Source organism: Phyllostomus hastatus, unplaced genomic scaffold (genome assembly GCF_019186645.2).
Source record: "Phyllostomus hastatus isolate PE091 unplaced genomic scaffold, TTU_PhHast_1.1 phas_contig_58, whole genome shotgun sequence".
Lineage (NCBI taxonomy): Eukaryota > Metazoa > Chordata > Mammalia > Chiroptera > Phyllostomidae > Phyllostomus > Phyllostomus hastatus.
The window spans coordinates 60,109,210-60,132,938 of NW_025333916.1; the positions used below are offsets into that span (position 1 = coordinate 60,109,210).

At 49.8% G+C, this 23,729-nt stretch overlaps 1 protein-coding gene across 3 annotated transcripts in view; it reads left to right on the forward strand.

The window, feature by feature from the left end:
- The window catches only part of GHR (growth hormone receptor), a 218,574-nt gene that overhangs the window by 184,084 nt on the left and 10,761 nt on the right, over window positions 1–23,729 (forward strand). For all 3 annotated transcript variants that reach the window (XM_045847874.1, XM_045847876.1, XM_045847875.1), the window contains exons 4-6: window positions 8,064–8,193; window positions 13,493–13,677; window positions 18,134–18,312. In XM_045847874.1, the coding sequence (XP_045703830.1) occupies window positions 8,064–8,193; window positions 13,493–13,677; window positions 18,134–18,312 (494 nt within the window). The remainder of the gene's footprint in view (window positions 1–8,063; window positions 8,194–13,492; window positions 13,678–18,133; window positions 18,313–23,729) is intronic.

Sequence of the window (23,729 nt, forward strand, 5' to 3'; positions counted from 1 at the left end):
TGTTTTCATGTATAAATCTGAATGTAAACTAATTAAAATTGAAAGAATGAAACAGTCAGCTCCTTGCTCCCACAAGCCCCCTTTCAAGTGCTCCGTGCGCACGGGCGGCTCAGGGCCACTCACGCACCCATCACAATACAGACCTAAATTCCTGCCGCCCGGGACGCAGGCACCAGGGGCCGCAGCAGCACCACCTGGAGCTCATCCAAAGTGCAAAATCTCAGGCCCTACCTACTGCGTGTGCATTCTCACAAGATCCTAGGTGCTGTTGCACAGCACGTTAAAAGCTCAAGAAGCATCTCTGCAAAACACACGGATCTCTCCGACAACGAGCTCCAACATGGAAATAAAGAACAAACTGACAGTGACCAGAGTGGGGAGGGGGGATAATGGGGGAAAGAAGGGGAAGGTCAAGTCAAGGAACTTGTATAAAGGACCCATGGACAAAGACAACGGCGGGGGTGGGGGTGGGGAGATTGAATGTGGCGGGTGGGGGTGGGTAGGACACAGGAGAGTAATGGGAGGAAAATGGGGACGACTGTAGCTAAACAACAATTTATCTAAAAAATTTGTTTAAATACATAAGTATGTGTCTCTTCAGTCTAGACCTTAAGAGACCAAAACAACAACAACAGTGAGCTCCAGAAAGAGCGAATAAATGGGAACCCTGAGGGCTCGGGAGACTTGTGGCCAGAGAGTGTCGGCAGGGACCAGCAGGACGTGTTCTGAGGAGAAGCTGTTGGCTTCCCACAAAGGCAGCCGTGGCTGGTCTGCTGTGGGGACCGACCCAGGGCCATCCTGGGGCTTGGGGCTGGCCCTGCTCCCAGGATCTACAGCGAAGAAGCTCACACTAACGGCCACAGGGAAGGCCACCACACTCTTACCGCCGTGTACACTTGAACTTGCAACTTTAGAACTCCTGACACGCGGCTGTGAACCTGTGTTTCTGCTCCACACAAGTGAGAGCTAAGACTGGCCTTTCCTGGGGAGACTCCAGGAAGATCTCCCGCCAGAGGGGCCAGTGCTGCCCACCGTACTGCTCCCCCCAGAACCAACACAGACACACTCAACACCCTCTGTGTACGGGGGGTCGGTCCATCCCCCCCGCCCCAAGATCCAGTGCTGCAACTGGCTAATCCTTATTTGGTGTGTTTTTCACAGGACTCAGCATTTGTGGGGCTTTTCAATGTGCTGTTTGCTTAAGGATCCATTGTCCTAATCTAACAGGAGCTCATTGTTCTAATTCAGCGATCCTTAGTCCTGTTGCATACTAGAGTCTCCTAGGGCATTTTAAAAAGTTCCAGGCATCACAGCAGTCTTTCTTTTTTTTTTACTCACTATGTTGAGAATCATGTTACTTTTTAAAGACATAATTAACCTATAGCAGTGTGTAAGGCATTGTCCTGTCTCATTAAATGAGGTCTCTGGAAGGTACTGTAGTCGGTCCCAGATCCCCGGGAGACTCTAACGCGCACCCAGAGCTGAGGGCGACTGGTCCAGTTAGAAAGAGCCCTCCTCGCCGGTCAGGTCCCTGTGTCCGTGTCTGCGCAGGTGGATCACCGGTGATCCCGCGAGGACGCACATTCTGACTCAGCAGGTTCCCCAAGCCTCGCCTGGGGAACAGATGTGGCCCACAGGCGTTTGGGGAGTGATTGTCGGCAGTGATTCCATCGCAGGAAACCGGGCCGAGTTCATCACCTGTCCTCACTCCTCCATGAAACCTTCCTCTGTCTCTCCAGCCTCAGCTCTTGCATCACTGCGTCTTCCGATTTCCTAAAGCATTTACCTTTTTTTTTAATGAACTTTTTGGGCAACCCAATACTTTTTTTTAGGTTTTATTTATTTATTTTTAGAGAGGGAAGGGAGAGAGAAAGAGAGAGGGAGAAACATCAATGTGCGGTTGCTGGGGGCCATGGCCTGCAACCCAGGCATGTGCCCTGACTGGGAATCGAACCTGCGATGCTTTGGTTCGCAGCTCAATCCACTGAGCTACGCCAGCCAGGGCAGCATTTACCTTTAAGTGAACTGCTGGCCACTGTCAGCCACCTGTCATGGGCACCCATGTCATGTGCTGGACTAGACTACAGCTCCTCAAAGGTAGCGTCCACCTGTCACGTGGTTTCTGTACTTCCCACGGCGCCCAAAGGTTCTTGTCCCTAACAGGTGCTGCACAAAGGCCTCTTGATCAATGGAAACAGGGATGTGAGATGTGAAAGTCTTTAAAAAAAATCCAAAGGACTAAAAAATTGAAGGTGTTTTTCTTTGATCAGTGGGGAAAATATTTAGACAGACAAGGAGGAGAGGAAATGGCGGGGGAATCTGGGTTTCTATGTTAGCTTTTTTTCGCTCTGGCTGGAACAGTAGGATGGACTAATAGTGAGGGAACCAGAACTCAGGTTCCGGCTCAGCGCTCTTCCCATTTAGCATGCTTTTTTGGAAAAGGTCAAGGCCAAGAGGCCTGCCTGCACGGCTCCTGCTGCGACGCCGGAGTGCCAGGCGACCAGGAACAGCATCAAGCAGCCTTCTGAATGTCCCAGAGAACCTGGCAGGGCGCAGCATCTGCCCGAGTTACTCCGTCTCCTCCCGTGTGCATTTGTTCATCGACGTGCAGTGTTCTTTTCTAATTATCTCTCGGGAACCACAGGAAAGAGCTTGGCTTGGGATTCTTTACCTTTTAACACCGACACACAGTGAGAGAGCGGCCCCCACCCCTGGTTATTTAGAGCTTAGCCGTTGAGGGCTGGGACCCTCTGGAGCACAGCCGCAGAGAGTCACTCGGCACAGGGAAGACCTCGGCTGGCAGGACCCCACCTCCTGCTCTTCGGGTGGGCACCTCCTGCCCAGTGCGCACCGACGGACCTACCGCTGTAGACGAGGGGAACGAGGATGGGTTTGGCCACCTCCCTCGATTGCAGTTCCTGAGTAAGGACAGTTAATAAGTCATTCGTCGGCCATCGCAGCCGGCTGGGAGGAGGGCAACAGCAGCAAACACGTCCGTGAGGCTTCCTCTGCACGAGGCACTGCCCAAACAGCTTCGCATCCGTGACTGGCTCACTGACTCTTCCCAACAGCCCTGTGAGGCACTGTTATTATCCCCGTTTTACAGGTAAGGAAACTGGAGAGGTCGCGTGTGGGGGCCAAGGTTATACAAATTGTGAGCCATGGCGGCGGGTTGGAACCAGGAGTCTGGTCCCAGAGTCTGTGCGCCCGGTCACTGCCCGGTGTTCCCAGGTTATCTCCCGGTCACTGTCATCCGTTGTCAAGGCGACTCTCCAGATGAAGAACTGTTATTATTTTTAATAAGTTGTGTCATTCCAGGGAAGGGACTACTTGTGAATTAATTGAAGCTGAAACGAGACCATGAATGTCACCGGCAAGGCAGAGATGCCTTGCTTCTGAGCGTAGGGGCAAGAAGAGGCCAGCCTCCCCCCGGGCAACCCTGTGGGCACCTCCACGTAATCCCATGTAACCATCCCTGATCCGTAGGCAGAGCCATCAAAAAGGTCATCTGACGTTGGACAGACTCTTTTAGTGATTTTAAAAATTCTTGCCCTGGCTGGTGTAGCTCAGTGGATTGAACGTGGGCTGTGAACCAAAGGGTCACTGGTTCGATTCCCAGTCAGGACACATGCCTGGGTTGCAGGCCAGGTCCCCAGTGGGGGCCCCACGAGAGGCAACCACACATTGATGTTTCTTTGTCTCTCTCTTTGAAAAAAAAATCTTAAAATATATATTGGGAAAAATAATTTCAAGAGTGAGTTTCGGTTACCTGGAAAACCCAGCGCTGTCGATCATCTCGAGCGTAACCTGTGCCAGGCACAGGCCGTGTTCCTGCCGCGCGTGGAGGGTGCTGCGTGTGCTGTCGTCAGCGGCAGGCGGGAGAGCCTCAGGCGCGATGTTTTTCAGAACAAACACGGTGACCATGTTCAGCAGCTCCGTTCCGCGGGTGGTGAGCAGCATCCCTTGGAAACCGCAACAGGTCACGGTTCACCGCAGGCGTTAAGAGTCAGTGTGTTTTGCGATAGTTTGTCTGTAGATACATCGCATCGCTGAACGCGTGCTCGCCGCCGGGCTGTGGTTTCTCCCCGGGCGGCGCTCTCCAGCCGGGAGAGCCTGAAAGTTACTGGTGCGGCAGCTGAGATGCGGCTGGGAAGCAGGCTGCCCCGCTGGCCTCGGGGCTCTGCCTCTCTGCGCCCCGGCGACCTCAGGCAAGCTGTTGTCCTTCTGTCCCTCAGGGTCCCCGTCTCTACGGTGGTCGCGAGAATACCGGTGCCTGCCTCGTTCTGCAGTTGTGCAAGTTAGTGGAGGTATAATACGTACAAAGTGCGGACAGCGCCTGGCGTGGGGGCCGACCCTCCAGAGGTCTTAGCCGCTCTTGCTGCCTCGTCCTCCCTCTTCCATCTCCTCGTTGCCTGAGAAGGGGACTCGGGAAATCAGCTGTGCAGCGTGCAGGGACCTCTCTCTGTCACAGCCGACTTACCTTTTCCCGTTTTCTCCCACCAAACCTTCCAGGATCCCGAATGTTCTGTTCTGTGCGGTTGCTTCACCCAATTACATGGGGCTGCGTACAAAGGTGCTTTTCACTCGCTGATACATCGGGGCTGCTCAGCCACCCAGGGTTTTCAGGAGACGCCTGCGCAGGCGAAGTGGACCGACCTCCGAGATCGCCGCCTCTTGCTTATCGTTTGTGGGAGGCACGGAGCGATTCCTCCGCCCTGGGCTGGGGCCCGTGTGCCTGTGCGGTCTTCAGGAAGCCCTTCCCACAAGGTTTCCACCGGCAGCAAGCGCTTCCTCCCCTTCGCTTGGGGCGCTGTAACCACTTGGAGCCCGCGGGGCGCCTGCGCCGCCTGCCGGGGCTGCTCCTCCAAACCGGCCCCTGCGCGACGGGCGGCGCGCGCAGACGTCCTAGCAGAACCCAGACCCACCAAACAGCCCCCCTTGCGTTCTCACGCGCCTGTTGCCTCACATTCCGGCCTGGTCTCGTCCGTTCTTTCCTCGTCGAGGATTAAACTCGCGTTTCGAGTTTGTTCATTCTCTAAAACCGTTTTTCTTAGGGTGCCTTTACACGATGTAATTCTTAATCGTGGTAAGGGTTATTGTTTTGTGTTCTTCCTTTCCTCATCGTTCGTCCACTGCATGCTCAGCTGCTGGCGCGGAGTCCCGCTGTGGTCGGAGGGCGAGGTTTTCCCTTCGAGCCCCTCCCCCGCATGGGGGGACCGCAGGTGCGCAGGGCTGCTGACAGACAGACAGCAGTGGTCCAAGAGTCTTGGGGGGGGGGCGGGCAGATGGCTGCCGGTGCCCCCTCGCTCCACCCGGGCTCTGGAGACAATCAGCCTGTCCTCCCACCTTCCCCTCCCCCTTCACCTGCTCCTCTTCTTCCTTCTGTGCTGATCAGTGGCTTCAGGAAGATGAAGGCCAGAGAGGGTCAGAGCCAGGACTCCCACACCAATCTCTCCATTCATAATGCGGGCTACTTTCTTTTTGGTTTTCTCTTAATTTTATTTTTCAATTCCCGTTGACATTCAGTATTATTTTGTATTAGTTTGAGGGGTACAGCACAGAAGTTAGACAGTCAAATACTTTAGAAAGTGTCCCCCCAATTCTTCCGGGCCCCACCTGGCACCACACGCAGTCATCACAACACCAGCACTGACTCTGTTTCCTAGGCTGCGCCGCGCCCCCCGTGACTGTCCTGTAGCTGCCAGTCTGCACTGCTCGGTCCCCCCACCTCGGCCCCCCAACCCCCAGCCCCTTCCCCTCTGAGCACTTTCTCTTCCGACCTTCCGTGTGGAAGGACCATTAGAACATGACATGTTCTCTCTCCTCAAACCTGCAGACATTAAAATCATTGTGGTTTTAATGTGTTTTGCTAATCACTGATTTTCTGGAAGAACCAAAAAATAGCACTTTCAGGGCTTGCGCTAATTAAAAAAAGGAACTTCTCCAGGTCCTCTGTGCGTGATCGGCGCTGCCCAGTGAAGCACACAGGGTTTCCACCGTACCCGTGTAGCCATCTGTAAGAGCGCAGGCCAGCTGCCGCCCGGTGGGTTCTGGGAGGCGTCCCTCTGTGCTGACCACCCAGACAGGGCTGCCTGTCTGCCCCTGGTACCAAGGCAGCCTACACCCATGACCCAGACTCTTATAAATACCTTTGGTTCCTACAGGAAGAGGAATATTTCTGCAACAGTATGACCCTGAAATTTTATTAAGAAAGTGATTCTGCCACTCTCAGTGCGTGCTCCCAGGGCAAAGACCCATCTGCAGCCCCGGGTTCCCTGCAGATGCGTGTGTTGTGGGCAGACGAGGCAGGGTAGTCAGTGTCCAACACCAGCACACACTTCCCGAGCCTGAGCTTCTTCGCAGTGTCAGCCTGGCTGCGGGTGAAGGAAGAGGGGCCCATTCCCCAGCTGGTCGTCTCGGTGGCCCTGCTTGGGATCCCACCTCCCCCAGCCCCCTCTGGAACGGAAGCTCCCCCAGGACCGGGACAGTATCCGGTTTGCTCCCTGCGCTGTTCTCAGAGCTGACCTGGCACCATGTGGAAGTTTTAATAAGCGTTTGCTGGGTGGATGGCTGAATGATGGGTTTGTTTAGAGGGCTTATAACTTTGCATTCCTTAGGAGTTTGTTGACAGAGGAAAAAGAGCCATGTTTTGGTTCAGAACACCAGATATGTACCGGAACTTGGAGTCAGGACCTTCTAAGTGTTTGTTTGTATACTATTTTTAAATCGGGTTTTGAAGTATTTATAGACAGACTTGAAGATGGAGAGCCTCCCTGGTGCCCAAGAATGAGAGTTTTAGGTCAGAAAACAAATATATTAAGTTTACAGTTGAACTGAAGACTAATCGGATAAGGAGAAGAAAGAAAGAAAGAAGGAAAGAAAGAAAGAGAGAGAGAGAGAGAGAGAGAGAGAAAGAAAGAAAGAAAGAAGGAAAGAAAGAGAGAGAGAGAGAGAGAGAGAGAGAGAAAGAAAGAAAGAAAGAAAGAAAGAAAGAAAGAAAGAAAGAAAGAAAGAAAGAAAGAAAGAAAGAAAGAAAGAGAAAGAAAGAAACTCACCATTACCAAAGTGGCTGTGGGTGAACTTGACATACACAAATGGGTCTGCCCCAGACTTCTCTCCCGCACGGCCATAGCTGCAGAAATCAGAGATGCAGAGAGTTTGGGCTGATACCGTAACCTGTATGAGGCATTTCCCACTTCCCAAAATAGACTTGATGCATATGTATGCATCATTGTTTAGTGTCAACATCGATTTGATGAGTGTACCAGCTGAATCTTATAAAAGGATGGCTTTTTATTTAAAAAGTGGCTTTTTAAATAAAAAGTGGCTTTTTATTTATAAGTGGCTTTTTATTTAAAAATGTGTAAAAAAGAGAAGAGGCGCTGCCGTGGGTGCTGTGGTCCTCACTCCACATCCCCGTGGCCCACCTGATGTCAACGCAGCCATTCGTGGTGGGCGGTTGTCACCATTGCACCTGGCCGGGCACACTGCAGATGCCTGCCCCGGTTTCTCAGAAGTCAGGTGAGGACTTAGCCCACGTGCAGGGGCAGCCCAAAAGTTCGTGGGCATTGATACCTACCTCCAGGGCATCCTTCAGCCAGTGGGTGACAGGAGTTAGTAGATAAGGCACACTCTACGCAGGACCTCAGAGGGGCTTCTGTGGGGCTGGGCCCCAGGGGGCCACCGTGATAACCAGCTGAACCTCACACACATTACTGACTGTTCTCCCTCCCCTTCCCCAACCGCTGTCCCTCATTTCTAGGTCCTGGGGTCACCTTCCAGGTAAACGACCTGCTCCCAAATCCTCATGCCCCAGCTCTGGTTCCTTAAACAGGCTCTAAAGAATGATGTTTTAGATCAAGACAAAACGCCTTGTCCCTGGAATCGAGGGCTGGCAGAGAAATAACTGACCAGCCAGCCATAAGCTCTGAAACTGTGATATTTAGGAAAACAGCATTTCCAGAATGAATGATTTCTCTCTGGCACTTTAACTGTGAGTCTCATGAAGGCTGTGTGTCACCCTCCGGATCTCACGCCTTGCCTTTCCCCTGTGTTCTCTGCAGATTCTTCTGGAAAGCCTCAACTCACCAAGTGCCGTTCACCTGAACTAGAGACTTTTTCATGCCACTGGACAGATGGGGGCCGTCGAGGCTTCGAGAGCCCAGGACTCACGCAGCTGTTCTACATTAGAAGGTGCGGCCCCTGCCTTTCTGGCCTTTATCTCCTAGACCTTCTGACTGAGGTGTGCTGGTCCCGTGCAGCAATAGGAATTGATGGCCCAAGTGGGTTCATTCATTGCTTCATTCAAAAACTATTAAGGAAGCCCCTGCTTTGTGCTGGGTACTATTTTAGACACCGAGATACAGCGGCGATTACAAAAAGATGAGGTCCCTGGTCTCATGGCGAGTCATCTTCAATGAGGGAAGACAGACGTTAAAAAATTAAAAAGTAAAATGTCAGCGGGTGATATGGTTTATTAAGAAAAGTTAAGCCAGAAAGAGGATAGTGTGTCAGCGCTCTGTGTGAATCCATGCGTGTGCATGAGAGTGTGAGGGTCAGTGTGTGGAAGTCTGAGTGCCTGTGTGTGTGAATATGCTTGAGTGTACGGGTAAGTGTGTAGATGTGGCAAGTGTGCGTGAGTGTGTACAGGGAGTTTGGTGATATTCTACGTGAGGAGGTCATAGGAGGCCTCTCTCTCGTGTGATACCTCAGAGCAGAGACAGTGTGAACTGCGAGAGGCCCCAGGGGAGTCCGGGGAAGGTGCACGTGCAAAGGCCCTGAGGCCGACGCGGCAGGTTGCGGAGAGCAGGCGGCCCGCGCAATGGTGCAGGGCAGCACGGGAGCGTGCTGTGAGAAGGGGGTGGGGGAGTCAGCCAGGCCGGACTGTGCCGGGCCTGGAGGCTGTGGGTGGGCTTTGAATTTCCTTTGTCTGTAGTGGGAAGTCATAGGGGGTTTTTGTAAAGAGGTATGTTTTCCAGTTCGAGTCCCAGTCAGGGCACATGCCTGGGTTGCAGGCCAGGTTGCCAGTAGGGGGTGCTACAGAGACAACCATGCATTGAAAAGATCTATGTTTTAAAAGACTCAGTTTGGTTTCTACATAGAAAATAGACCACATTCCTGTTAAATTAAATAATTCAATAACGGACTATGACACTTTTCTATCCATTTTTACCAGCCGTCCTTCAATATAACAGGGGACGAGTGAAGCAAAGATCTCTTAGTATCGTCACCACCCGAGTCTTTTATTTCACCTGACATTATTTCCATGTCTTTACTTAGATGTTGAACCTGTGTGCTTTTTTAAAGTTTGGGGCTTACACACGGTGTCATCTCCTCTTTTCTCCCCAAACCCCAGGGAAGGCCTGAGAAAGGTACAGGGTTAGCAGGGACGCCTTCTTCTAGCCTGGCGGTGTTCAGCGGTCCCCGGGTGACGCTGTCCACCCCACACGAGAGCGGGAGAGGGACACAAGGTGCAGCAAGCAGTGAAGGACATGCGCTCAGGGCCAAGGAACCTGCGTTTGGGCCTGGCTCTGACATCACTTGCTGAGCTGATGGGCCAATCTGTCCACAGCTCAGCCGCCTCAGTTGCAACAGGGAGCTAATAGACCTTGCCTGGTGGCCTCCAGTGAGGGTTTATTAGCTAACACGTGAAAATCACTTAGCATAGCGCTTAGCACACAGTAAACACACAATCCATGGTAACCGCCTATTTTCATTGTTGGTAGTACAAGAATAATTTAAAATAATAATGATGTAAAGTTCCAGTTCAGGGCCACACAACTGATTTTGATTCTTTATATCCTGTAAGAACATCTTGCATGCAGAGCTGGGTGCTTGATTTGCAAATACGATAGACTCGGAGTGCGCCGCCAGGACTACTGGCCTTACCTGCCTTTCCAGGGGTGAGAGCGGTCTCTTGGCTGTCCCCCGCGCTGGAGGGCACACAAAGATGAGGTGGTTGGGTACCAAATGCACTTCTTTTTGCTGACACTGCAGAGAAGTAGGGTCAGTGGACAAGCGGGTTTGCATTTGGGACAGGAAGCGAAAATGTTTGGTAACACTTTCGAGTGTCTGTTGATTGACTGTTACATGGAGGACGGGACTAGTGGGTTCGGTCCTCGCCTTAGGCTTCGGCACCCGAAAGCCAGGTCGGTCAAAACGGGGGGCTGGCTTTCCCCGGGCCCCGCTGACGAAGTGAGAAGTGACCAGAGCAACGGCGGAGCCCGGCCCACTTTACAGAAACAGGTTTCCGCCGCCCTAGTACTTGCCAAGTTTAAACCTGGGCAGGAAGACAAATCCCCAGGTGTGAAGCCGTCACAAAGACACATGTGTCCCCTTCCCTGATGCACCAGGGCCACGGACCTTGGCCTCCGAGCCTCCCCTGCCCGAGCCAGGCCTTCCGAGTTCTGGTCCCAGCCCAGGCTCTGTGTCGGCGGAGAGGCCCCGGGAGTGCGGCCGGGTGGGGGGAAACCTCGGACAATGTGCAAAAGGATGCCATCAGTTTGGGCCCCGGTGGAGTTTGGGGTCCCAGGGGAAAAAATCGTCACCTCCTCAAACCCCCAAAGTACAATCTCACAATTAGTGCCAATCGAAATTGGCTAAAGTCAGCCTTTTGTGGGGTTTTTTTTTTCCTATAAAAATGTAATTAAGTGGACGATCTCCGCCAAAACAGCATGCGCCCCCACCCAGTCTATCTGGGAAGGGCAGGAGCGGAGGGTTAGACGTGTCGCACTGGGACCAGACGGCCCCACGCACGCAGTGTGCAGGCATGCCGGACTCGGCCTTGTGCACTTGCACAAAGAGGACCGTGCCCGTGCCCTTTGTGACTTACTTTAAAATCTTTTTCCTACTGTAAATGTACACACACAGAGAGAGACACACACACACACTGTTTACCCTAGCTTCTCCCCTCTACCCACATTTTTCCCATCAGGGAGGAACTGTCCTCTCGTCCAAGGGTATGCAACTTAGATTTTAAGAATCTTAGCCAGAACTTAAGCAACACTTCCCTGTCTTGGACCCTGGGGTTTCTGCCACTTGAATTCCAGTTTCTTCCAACAGCTGATGAACAGCTGTCCCAAGGATCTCCCGATATTGCACAAGTTTCTTCCTGAGAAACAGCTGGAAAGAAGGGCGTGTGTGTCTCCCCCAAGTCCCTGCCTTTCCCATAGTCCCCAGAGGGAGCTCACACCACCCCCGCCCCTCGGCCCCTGGCCCCGGGTCTGCACAGGGTCCTTCCCGCTGCCTGTTTCCTCCGCCACACGGTTACCTGGCTTTACACCTCCCTGACTCATAAACCCTCTACTCAAGCAGATAGCCTAATGAGTGATAAGGAAATAAGGAATCACTCCACCCGAGCAGCAATTCTAACTGGAGAAGGCCTCCCCCAATGATCCTATTGCCTGCCGCTCCGCTCACCATGCTCGAACCCATACTTCTTATATCAGTGCCTTTGGCCCCTCTGTCCCCTCCTTTCCTTTCCCTGTTGCCGTCTATTAAACTTCACCGATCCTTCACGACTGCTAGAAACACCACCTCCATCTCGAAGCCTTCCATGAACAACCAGAACAAGCATCGCCTCTTCTGAGCACCATCTGGAAGCGCTTACCCACACTGCTGTGCACAAGTTTTCTCAGCATACCCCTAAGCCCACAGTGATTCCTGAGACCCATGTGAATCCCGCATGATGCCTAGCGCAGGGTTCTACTGCAACCAGCGCTTCCTAAGTATCAAGGGAACAAATGCAGGAAGCCAAAAAAGTGCTGGGATTGTAATTTCTGAGTCTTTTTCTAGCCTGAAGACAGGAACCAAATGTTAATGTTAATTCTATCTTCCCAGGGCTCATGCTGGGTGCACCGCTTATAAGGTGCTTACAGAGCAGGCTCCCAGAGATCACTCACTGGATTCACTCACTCAGGCAGGCAGATGGGACTTGGCGGAGCTGTGTCACACTCTGTCATGTGTTTGCTCTGTTTCTGCTCAGGGGGGTTGGGGAGCGGTGCTTGAACTTGACTCTGAGTGATGGATCTCGTCATTGCTCTGTGTTTTTGTTCAGGTCCCCATGGCAACAGAGCAGGGAATTGCCTTTCCCTGAACTCTGACTTCCTTCCGCAGGGACCGTCCTGGCATCTCCCTTCCATCCAGCACACACCCTGCTGTGGTTCAAAGTCACCTGCACAGACGACGCGTTCTGGAGAGCAGGGCAGAGAGGAGTAACTAGGGCAGAACGTCACCGTGGACACGCGGTTGGTCTGACGAGCTCCGTGTTCCCCGTGTGGCCATCCACCTGCCGGGGTTCATTTTGTTTCCTGCTTGTTTTTTTTTTAAGGTTTTATTTATTTATTTTTAGAGAGGGAAGGGAGGGAGATAGAGAGAGAGAGAGAAACATCAATGTGCGGTTGCTGGGGGCCATGGCCTGCAACCCAGGCATGTGCCCTGGCTGGGAATCGAACCTGCAATGCTTTGGTTCACAGCCCATGCTCAGGGCTTGTTTCCTGCTTGTTTTTATCGGATCTGAGATCTAGGAAGAGAGGAGCTTGTTCTTTGTAGAAAAACCAAACAGGAACTCGTCAGCAAGCCTGTTGATTCCCTTCAGCTTGTGTTTACGTCTCCTTTTTTTCTGTATCCTATAATTAAGTGTCCCTGTCTAGTTACAAAATAGAAGAGAAAAATTCTTTCTGGGTTTGGTGAGAGTTTTGAATTTCTGGGTTCATTGCCTTTCGTCTCCTACAGGGGTTGGGAAGAAAAGGCTAGGATTTCACGTTTCATACATATCACTGGGATGTCCCGCATGTTTGAAATGTCCTCCTGGCTCTTCATGTAATTAAAGAAAAAAATCAGAAGTATGAGGAGGAGTTCGAAGCCTGAGGAAAATTCCCCCAAGCACAGGACACCCATGGGGAGGCAGATATGGCATACGGTGGTTCGGAGTGGGGCGGTGACCGATTTCCCCCCTCAGGACCCCCCACCCGCACGTTAGTGTCACTCAGCCTGGACAACCCCAGCAGCATGCCTTGGCCCCTCCCCCGTGGGCTGGAGAAACACCGGGGTCTAGAGACTCACTGCTCTCTGGGAATCTCTGCCGTTTGCGAGTTGACTGTGTATCGTGTTTCAACAAAGGCCCTTGTTCAACCTCCCTAAGCCTCCCTTGCAGAGTGTGGATAACAACAGGGCGCCTACCACCGAGTCACCTCATTTAGGAGCCGGCCCGTCACGTGCAGTCAGTGAGCAGGTGGTTCCCCGGTAGGCAGCAGTACCAGATGGTCACATGCAGTCAGTGAGCAGGTGGTTCCCCGGGAGGCAGCAGTAGCAGCAGACGGCCCCGCTGGGTCTGCAGACCCTGGCGGAACCCACCAACGTGAGACCTCCCGGGAACACGTGCTCGCAAATGCCTGTGTTCTGGTTTGTGGGCTCTGACTGCCAGGCCCCTCGCTTAGACTCCTGCTGTGGCCTGCGTTGGGAAGAGCTCACCCTTTTCTACCCTCCCTTTCAGGAACACTCAAGAATGGACTCAAGAATGGACTCAGGAATGGAAAGAATGCCCCGATTACGTCACCGCTGGAGCAAACAGCTGTTACTTTAACGCATCCTATACCTCCATCTGGACGCCCTACTGCATCAAGCTCACCAGCCTCGGGGGGACTCTGGATCAGAAGTGCTTCTCTGTTGAGGAAATAGGTAAATCACAGGTTTGTGTTTCCCTCGCCCTGGCTTCGGACGAACTAGGTGGGAAGTCTGCGGCGCCCAGGTGCACTCAAGTAGGAAGGCTCCGTCATTGTGCCCGAGGGGCACAATGCCGTGCCTGAGGGGACGGAAGGCCACTTGACAGGGCGTGAGGTCAGCGGCTGAACTGGAGGCCAAGGGCAGGGGGAGCTAAGTCGGCTTTAAGGAAAACAAATGTGGCCGTGAATGTGGTAAAGAAAAGACGGGGAGCCTGGTGGGGTCTTCCTGGAGGAGGTCTTTAAGCTGGATTGTGTTCCTGAGTGCCACTGCAGGGCCGACTCAGGGTGCCCCTAAGTGTCCTTCTCTTCTAATTATTCGGTGTGATTATTATATTCCTAACCACCGAAATACTTTGGCCTTGGTCTCTGTCGTTTCTCTAATAAATGCTTAGGTTCCCTTTATCACAAAGCACGATCACTCTGGGGTTTTTCATTTACAAAACAGCCCAAATCAGTTCAAAGACGTGTTTATAAAATCTCGAGACAAACGTGGGAGATAATCAGCTCAAGGAACTAAGTCAGAGATCCGAACAGCTTATCCCTTGCCCAACATGTGCACGCAGGGGAAATGGAACAAAGGAAAACAAACAGCTATAATTGGAATGTTCGTGTTTAAACTGGACTAGTATAAACAGCTAAACATAAAAAAAATCAAAGAGGGACTCTGAATAGCTGGCGCTAGTTCCTCACATCTATCCACAAAGGCCCGGTTGCTGCGTAGAGGGATTCCTTGGAGCTTCTCTTGGACGGGCTGTCCCCCTATGTGGTTGTCCAGGCATCAGAAGACTGGGAGAGACAGACAGGAGCTAGGAGCCTCAGATAAGAGAAGTAGATCTGATAACCTCACTTGGAGGGCCAAGACAGAGAAAACTGAACAAGTACAAAAGCAAACCCAACTACCTAGTTGAGCGAGACTGTGGAGATATCCTGACACCTGCAGGTGCGGCTGTTGAGTGGCTCAACAGGTAGTAGTAAGAATACTGGGTCCAGACCCATGTTCTGACCCTGTCTCTGCCACCTGCCAGCCCCGCTGCTGTCCCTGGCTGTCCCTGAGTGTCTGCCGTGAACCGGGCACTGTTCTGCGCTTTGTCCCGGTGTGGTGGCTACAGGATGAGAAAGAGGCAGTCAAGTTGGGAGTCAGAGGTGTTAATGAGTAATTTGCAATAAGCAATAAATAATAAATAGTTGCAGCAAACCCAGGGAAGAGGGTTGTTTCTGTCAACATGTGGCATTTGTAGCTTAGCTATTTTACAAATCACTCCAATTTCTTTTTTAAAATATATTTTATTGATTACACTATTATACTTGTCCCAATATTTCCTCCCTTCCCCCTCCGCCCCCCAACCAGTACCCCCATTCCCTCCAGCAATCCCCGCCCTTAGTTCATGTCCATGGGTCATGCATGTAAGTTCTTTGGCTTCTCCATTTCCTATACTGTTCTTAACCTCCCTCTGTCTGTATTGTGCCTACCAATTATGCTTCTTATTCCCTGTACTTTTCCCCCCATTCTCCCCCTTCCCCCTTCCCACTGATAACCCTCCATGTGATCTCCATATCTATGATTCTGTTACTGTTCTGCTTGTTTGCTTAGTTTGTTGTTTAGATTCAGTTGTTGATGGTTGTGGATTTACTGTCATTTTAATGTTCATAATTTTTATCTTTTTTTGTATAATTCCGTTTAACATTTCATATAATAATGACTTGGTGATGATGAACTCCTTTAGTTTTATCTTGTCTGGAAAGCACTTTATCTCCCCTTTAAATGATAGCTTTGCTGGATAGAGTAATCTTGGTTATAGGTCCTTGCTTTTCATCTCTTTGAATACTTCTTGCCAGTCCCTTCTAGTCTGCAAAGTTTCCTTTGAGAGATCAGCTGACATCCTTATGGGAACTCCTTTGTAGGTAACTCTCTGCTTTCCTCTTGCTGCTTTTAAGATTCTCTCTTTATCTTTAACCTTTGGCATTTTAGTTATGATGTGTCTTGGTGTGGTCTTCTTTGGGTCCATCTTGCTTGGGACTCTGTGCTTCCAGGACTTGTGTGTCTGTTTTCTTCACCAAATTAGGGAAGTTTTCTGTCATTATTTTTTCCAAATAAGTTTTCAATCTCTTGTTCTTCCTCTTCTTCTTCTGGGACCTCTATGATTCGGATGGTAGTACATGTGAAGATGTCCCGGAGGCTCCTTAGCCTATCCTCATTTTTTTTAATTCTTTTTTCTTCTAGCTGTTCTGATTGAATGCTTTTCTCTTCTTCGTGTTTCAAATCTTCGACTTGATTCTTGGCTTCATCCCCTCCACAGTTGGTTCCCCGTGGATTTTTCATTATTTCACTTAATGTAACCTTCGTTTCTGCCTGAGTCATTTTTATGCTGTTAAACTACCCACTGAGCTCCTGGAGCATCCTGATCACCAGTGTTTTGAACTCTGCATCTGATAGGTTGCTTATCTCCATTTCATTTAGTTCTTTTTCTGGAGTTTTGTTTTCTTTCACTTGGGCCATATTTCTTTGTCTCTGCATTTTGGCAGCCTCCCTGTGTTTGTTTCTGTGTGTTAGGTGGAGCTGCTTTGATTCCCTGTCTTAGTAGCGTGGCCTATTGTAGAAAAGCACACCTGAAAGTTGTATAGGGTGGAGCCTTAGGTAATTGTCAGGGCAGGGCAACCTGCATCACCGCTCTGTGGCTCTGTGCAGGGGAGGGCTCAGAGAGGGGACAATGCCACTGCCTGGCCTCTAGAGTTTTGCCCAGGAGGATGCCATCTCCTGGCACTTGCCCTAATGCCAGTCACCTCAGTTTCTGCCCATATTGCCACTGGTGCCCTTCCAACTATTGCCTTGGTGCTGAATCCCAGAAGGAGTGGGCCTGTGTAAGTCCTAAGTCAGTTGTGGACCCTTAAGAGGAGTCTTCTGTGAATCCTGGCATTTCTTCTGCCACCCCAACCCCTACTGCTTTTTACAGCCAGAAATTATGGGGACTTGCCTTCCAGTGCTGGAACCCTGGGCTGGGTGGTCCAATCTGGGGCTGGGATCTCTTGCTCCCAAGGTATCCCTCCCAATTTTTATCCACTACATGTGGACATGGGACCAAACATTTTGCATTTCCATGCCTCTCTCTGTGTCTCCGTGTCTCTGCCCCTCCTACCCATTTGGCTGAACGTGGCTTCCTTAAACCCTTGGTGGTCGGACTTTCATGCAGCTTGATTTTCTGACATTTCTGGGTGGTGTTTGTTTTGTAGTCTAGTTGTCATTTCTGCTGTCATTGTGCAAGGATTCAAGGCATGTTTACCTACGCCTCCATCTTGACCAGCGGCCAAATCACTCCAATTTCATTTCCCCAGATGTAGTCAGGATGAGTCAAATTTGGACTGTCCCTGTTGTTTTTTAAGAAGTGGTGTTCACTGTGGTCACAGTGGCCAGCAACATGCCCCTCCACAGTGTTTCAGCGTGGGTTGACTAGAAGAGCTCCCCGGTTTGGCCCCCAGATTTTAACAGCCAGCAAAGGCTCCTCCTCACAGTGCGTGTTTGGGGGCTTATCTCTGATCAACCCTGGGGACCTTCTCCATGTCATAGAAAAGAAAGTAAATTTTACTCTGCATCTGCATATAATTTTCAAAAACCTCAGTACTGAGACCAAATGGCAGTAATGTATTGGGAACTCTCTAAAATATAAATTTAGATACAGCTCCTAGCTTCGGAATCCATATTTCTCTTCATCAGCCTTTGGGAAGTTGTGGTCTTTATGGTCACAGTTGTACCTGGGAATGTAGGTAGATCAGCAGAAAGCAAGCAGAACGCTGTTGTCCATCGCTCACATCCAGTTTAAGTGAAAGAAAACCCTTTGAGGGAGCGGTGTGATGCCTCCCTTCTTGGGTCTGAAGACCCCGTGTGGCTGGGAAGACACCCAGCCAAGGAGCACCTGCTGAGAGTTGGGAAGGACTGTGCTGGTAGCAGCACAGAAGTGAGTGAGCCGAGGTCCTTGCCCCAGGTGAGGAACGGTTTGGGAGAAAAAGGATTTCTCTGTCCCTGGTTCCAAAACAGCCCCGTGTTTAACTGCCATGGGGCTGTCTGACTCTCTGTCCCTCAGTGACAATCACTTCCTTGGCCAAGTCCCAAAGCATGAATTCTATCACAGCTACAAGAAATGTAAAACATAAGCAATCTTTAAGAACAGTGATAGATCAGATTTTAGGCTCAAAAAGCAATGTTTCCAGGGGGTTTTTTTAGAAGTAAACACAGATCATCCTGAAGTTAAAAAAAATGGTACTCTTACAAAGTGAGAATATGCTGATAGCACTATTAGGAGAGGTAAAGAGTATGAGTAATAAAAATGTACGAAGTAATGTGGTCTCTTCAGAAGAAAGCATCCCATCGCTGTGCAGCTGTGTGTCTCTGTGCACTAATTCTCCTTTGAAACGCACAGTGCAACCAGATCCACCCACTGGCCTCAACTGGACGCTGCTGAACATCAGCCTAACGGGGATTCACGCGGATATCCAAGTGAGATGGGAACCGCCATCCAATGCCGACGTTCAGAAGGGATGGATAGTCCTGGAGTATGAGCTGCAGTACAAGGAAATAAATGAGACCCAGTGGAAAACGGTAAGGCATCGTTGCCCATCACGCTTTAAATCTTCTGAATTGTCTTTTTTTTTTATTCTAACGCCCCTCTTGTTTATGGACTTCCTTTGGACCTAGCACCGCAGGCTCACACGATGTGCCCCATCGTTTCTTATTTGAGGAAGTCTGGTCAGTAAAAGATCGTCTTAGAGTTCGGTCCAGTGGCAGACGCTTCCCTGGAGTGGACATGGGAGCGTCTGGAAGGGAAGGAAGACTTCCCCCCCAGTCCTCCTTGGTGTCCAGTTTAACTTTAGAACAAAACTGTGCACTTGAGCCACTGTGGGGCTGTGGCTAAACATGGGAAGGGTTATGGTCAAGGTCAACAGTGAGCCACGGCTAAATATTCTCCCATGATTTTAGTTGCTGCTGCTCACAAGACCTTCATTAAAATAAAGTCTTAAGCGACTCCAGGAGGAAATTCGCCCTATGGAGGTTTCGGAAGTGTAGTTTGTCAAGCCTGCCCAGGGGCATCCACGCTGAGTGGTTTTGAAGTCTGCGAGGAACACGGTCCCGGCTGACCTCTGCCCTCCTCCTTTCCTCGCCAAGTGCATGGGAACTGGGCACTGGGATCAATGCCACACGGCACACAACAAGAAGAAAAACAGGATTAGCGCACTGCTCCCCATATAACAAAGTCTAAATCAGTCTGACCACAGCCGCGGCCCCGGCCAAGCCCAGCCGTTTCTGGCCAGGCATCACGTCAGGCCCAGCAGCTGGCACAGCCGCGCTCCCGGCTCGGGAGAGACACTGGGCCCTGTCCATTCAGTGAGTGGCTGAGAAAGAAGCCGACGCTGCCGTTCGAAGAAAAGCCAAGTTTGCAGCCGCTCTGAGCAGTGGGATACTGGGCTTTGAGGCTCTGTGTGCAGCCTCATATTAATTTAGCTATCTGTTCTGCAACTTGGGGTAGTACACACAGCGTGTTTGGATGCTGAGTCAAACAAGACGTTCTAAATACAAGCTGGTCACACGTTTCTGCAGCCAGCGGGTATTGAAATAGCCGCTGTGCGCAAGGATGGTGCCCAGTACCCCAGGGCGGCTATGCTCAAGGTGTGAACCAGGGATCCCTGAGGGTCCCGAAGACCCTGCCAGGGGGTCTGCAAGGTCAAGGCTGTTTTCATAGCAGTACTAAAATGTTATTTCCTTTCTTGGCCGTGTCGAGATTTGCCCTGATAGTGCAAAAGCCACAGTGGGGAAACTGAGGCTGCCTTGGCATAGACTGAGGTAGTAACACAGCCTGGTACTGGCAGGCACTGAATTCTTCACCTCTGAACATTGGGGGGGGCAGGGATGCAGAGCCAGTTTCACATGAGAGTGCCCTTGATGAAGCTGTGGAAATTACTGATCTTGTTACAGCTCAACCTTTTTAATATTCAGTGTGACATATGGCAAGTCCACACACAGCTGCATGGGGGCTGACGGTGGTCTTGAGAAAAAGCACTGAAACAGCGGGTTGCCCACGGAACCCGCCGCCTTCTGCATGGAGCACCATGCGGAGCGCTAGTGTCACCTGAAGGAACTACTGATTAACTGATACATCATAATCCATGTAAAAAAATTAAGTAAGCTTATTACTTTAAGAAAAACAAGTGGTAGTATTTGTTGCCAGTGAAAAAGTGTGAGCTTTCAAGGGAAAATTAGGATTTCGGACAGCTTGTGTAACTACGCACTTGATGGCTTCCTTATCTTGGAAGGCACTTCTGTTGAGTTCAGTGGTGATGCTGTCAGCAAAGGTGCTTCTTTTTAGGCTGCATAATAAACTGTGTGTACGTTTAGAACATCTGCATAACTCGGTGAACCAGTACTTTCCAAATGACCCATACGTGATATAGCCAGAATTGCACACAGGGAGATAATACATCCAGGTACTAGATGGAGGAGTGGAGGATTTTAATGTAACAGCATGCAAAAGAGTCATTGATCAGTTTCCGATTCCACATTGCAACTAACCTTTAAGAAAACACCACTTACTGAGCTTGAGTGTTGATGTTAAAAAACATCCACAATTATCTGAAAAAGCTATGAAGATATCCTTCCTTTTCCTCATTATATATCTGTGTGAGGCCAGGTTTCATTCATGCCCTTCAGCCAGAACAACACATCCTAACGGACTGAGTTCAGAAGCAGCTGTAAAAATACAGCCATGTTCTACTAAGCCAGACATGAAAGAGATTTGCAAAAATATAAAATAATGTCACTCTTTTCACTACAATTTTATTGTTTTGGGAAGTACAATAATTTTAATAAAAATGTTCCCATACAATCAATTTATTTTAAAACTAGCATTTTTCAATATTCTCAATTTCAGTTTCTAATATAGAAAATAGCCATTGGTATAATCCAAATAAACCAAATATTTATGATTAACAATCATTTTTAAGTGTCAAAGAATCCTCCTGACACCGAAATGTTTTGTTGACGGGAGAGACCTGGTTCTTCTTGCTGACGCATGTAAAGAATTACAGATCAGCAAATCTATTAGTGTGCAATCAGTTTATTAGTGACCCGTTCCCATGGAAGAGAATGGAACTAGCTAGAGTCGGGGGTGAAAGGCAAAGTGTCAGGGCAAAGCAGGGCGGCAAAAGTAAGAGCAGCTGGAGACCAGGGTGGCAAGCCCCCGGGCGGCCTGAGGCTGAGTGGCCAGAGGTCTGGTGGCCCCAGAGTCAAGAGCACCCCAATCCCCCAGGAGAGAGAGAGAGAGTCCTTTGTTTTGAGGACTTACAGTTGGCGGGATATGAGAAAAAAACTTACATATTGATTAATGGGTAACTGTGGTGCCCACTCTCCTGGGGGTATGTGACAACCTAAACTTAGGTATGTGTGGGGGTCTGTTAGCCAGAATCCTTATCTTGCTCCAGACTCCATTTGTTTACCTTGTTGTGAAACAGATACGTGACAGGAGGCAGTTCATTAAAATTGGGGCACTTTCCAAAGTTATCAATGGGCTCTTTCTGTACACATCAGGGACTCCCTCGTAAAGCAGTGACCAGAGGTAGACAATTAACCAGAGTTGTTTTGTGAGCTTCTTCTTTGGGCACCGGGACCCTCTCCCGCAGTCCAGGCCCTGGGGTGAAAGCACGGTTTCAAGGCTTTCTCTCCCAGACAGTGGAAATGCCACAGAATTTCAAGGACTTCCCTTCTTGCTTAATGTAGTGTTTCTTGTGATATTGGAACACCTGGCAATATTATCAGACCAGGCTCAGGGCTACTGAGTTAGCATGTGAGACATGTCTCCTTCCCCCTCCCTGCCTCAGTTTACTATTTATTCGACATAAGTGGTAAAAGGTGTTTCCTGGCAACCAGGATGCCAGACGCTGGCCAGTCACAGCTGTGCAGTGTCAGGGCTCTTCCTATGCTGTCTCCTGCCTCAGTGCGACAAGCTACAAAAAGCAAGATTTAAATCAGAACGTTCACATTCATGCATGTTCTGATCCTAGTTTCAAGCCTGAAAGACCCTGGCCTGTAGTGATGTCTCAGCCGAGACACAGGTATGTATGCATGTCACACCTGAGCCAGGTGCGTGGGGGCGTGGCACTCACTCAGCTGACCATGCAGAGCGGCCTCCCCACCTGGCCCTGTTGCAGTCCTCACCGTGCCCTGCTGAAAGTCACATTGGATGGTGCACAGGGGTCAGTTCATGTTCACGGGCCTTCTGTGAGTGCAGTTACGTGTTTATAGTATTTATAAGTTTGGTCATTTGCAAGGGTCGCAGTGTCGTCATAAGAATTGACCTCTCTCGGGAAGACGGTCACCATCGAACTGGCTGTGAGCAGACGTGTCATAAGCGTAAAAAGAAGGAAAGTTTGGAAGCAGAAGGAGAAAAAGCTAGTGTCCGTTGCTTAGATCAGATTCTTGTTACCATTCGGCAATATGGAATTTGGTAGTGTTGTGTCTTTTTTTTAATTAAGTACATTTTTTTAATATAAAAGTGACACTAATGAGCATGTAGTTACTTACACTGTTTACCTGCTAAACCAAGTTAAGAATTCATGGTGTTTTCAGGACTTCATGGGTGGCATATAGTTATCTACTTGCTCGCCTGCCTTAAAGACTCTGCAGTTTAACACAGACACCTGAGCAGGAAATACAGAAAGTCGTGCAGGACGTGCAGTATCTGGCAGGATGGAATAGGGGACAGTGGCCAGAAAGACTTCTCAGGGTTGCAGCAAACTCGCACTGCGGGCCGGCCAAGGGCAGGCGCGTGGGCAGGCGGCCGAGCTCAGCGTGGGGCTGTGGAGGGATCGGAGAGGGTGGGGAGGGGCCGCGGCGTGAATCCCCGAGACCCCCTTCCTGGCTTTGTTATTAGTGAAAATCTGTAGAGAAATGACATCGGTGACAATAACAGAGGAATTAGGGCTTTAAGAATGAAAACATGGACCTTTAAAATATTTTAAGAAAAATAGTAAGTTTAATATTCCAAATTCTACATTTTAAAAAAAAAAAAGCATTTAGGCGTGCAGATGCTCCATAGATTAAGAGGCTCCTTTAAACAATGCAAAATTCCCATCCCATCCCATGTACACACGGTGGCAGGGGGGAGACACTTTCTGAGCAGAAACGAACTGAGGTGAGAGGAAAATCGGTTTCAGAAGCTGAAGGTCCAGCTTCTGACTTGGCAAAACAAACTGTGAGGTCTTGTTTATGTGAAAGGGCGATGCTGTGGAAAAAAGTGAGGGCTCCTAGTTTCTTACAAACAGGAACAAGGTGTTCTACCAGAACACGCAGGAAACGCACGTGTTGACTACTCAGTTTGAATATTTGCCTTAAAGGAAAACCCCCTCATTAATCCGGTCCCCTTCCTGGATAGCAAACGTTTTCAAAGTCTCATAGCCTCACCTGCCCTTCCCCTGGAAGGTAAAAGAATATCCTGGCCGTAAGGGTTGTGGGAGCACAGGGACTCCTGCGACTTCTTTTTGCAGATTTTGAACAGCAAATAGTTTTGAGGTGGCCTTTGAGTCTTCTAGAACAAGCAGACTATGTATGTAGATGCTTCTAACAGAGTTATTTCAAAGTTCGGTTAAGACAACTGTGGATTTTCCTAGGGCCCCTCCTAATTCTCTGGTCATATGTATGACCACCCAGAATTTCCAAAGAATGACTAGAATTTGTTTTGATGTGAAATACGTTTGTTTTTTTCTGTTTTTGTGTCTCCATACAAAATTGTGATATCCCTAAGGGTAAGCGATATTTCCTTTACAGTTCTGTTATTTTTCCATAGTAATTTATTATGCTTTGATCTTAGAATTTTGACATCCTAACTTAAAGGTACGGCTGCATTTCTGTAGAAGTCTATCAAGTCTCTAGCATGTACCAAAATAAGTTTGAGGCCTATTATTCATGTAACATATTTTCCTTGATTTTTCCTGAAATAGCCCTCTCCAGTGCATTTGCAAACCTTACCT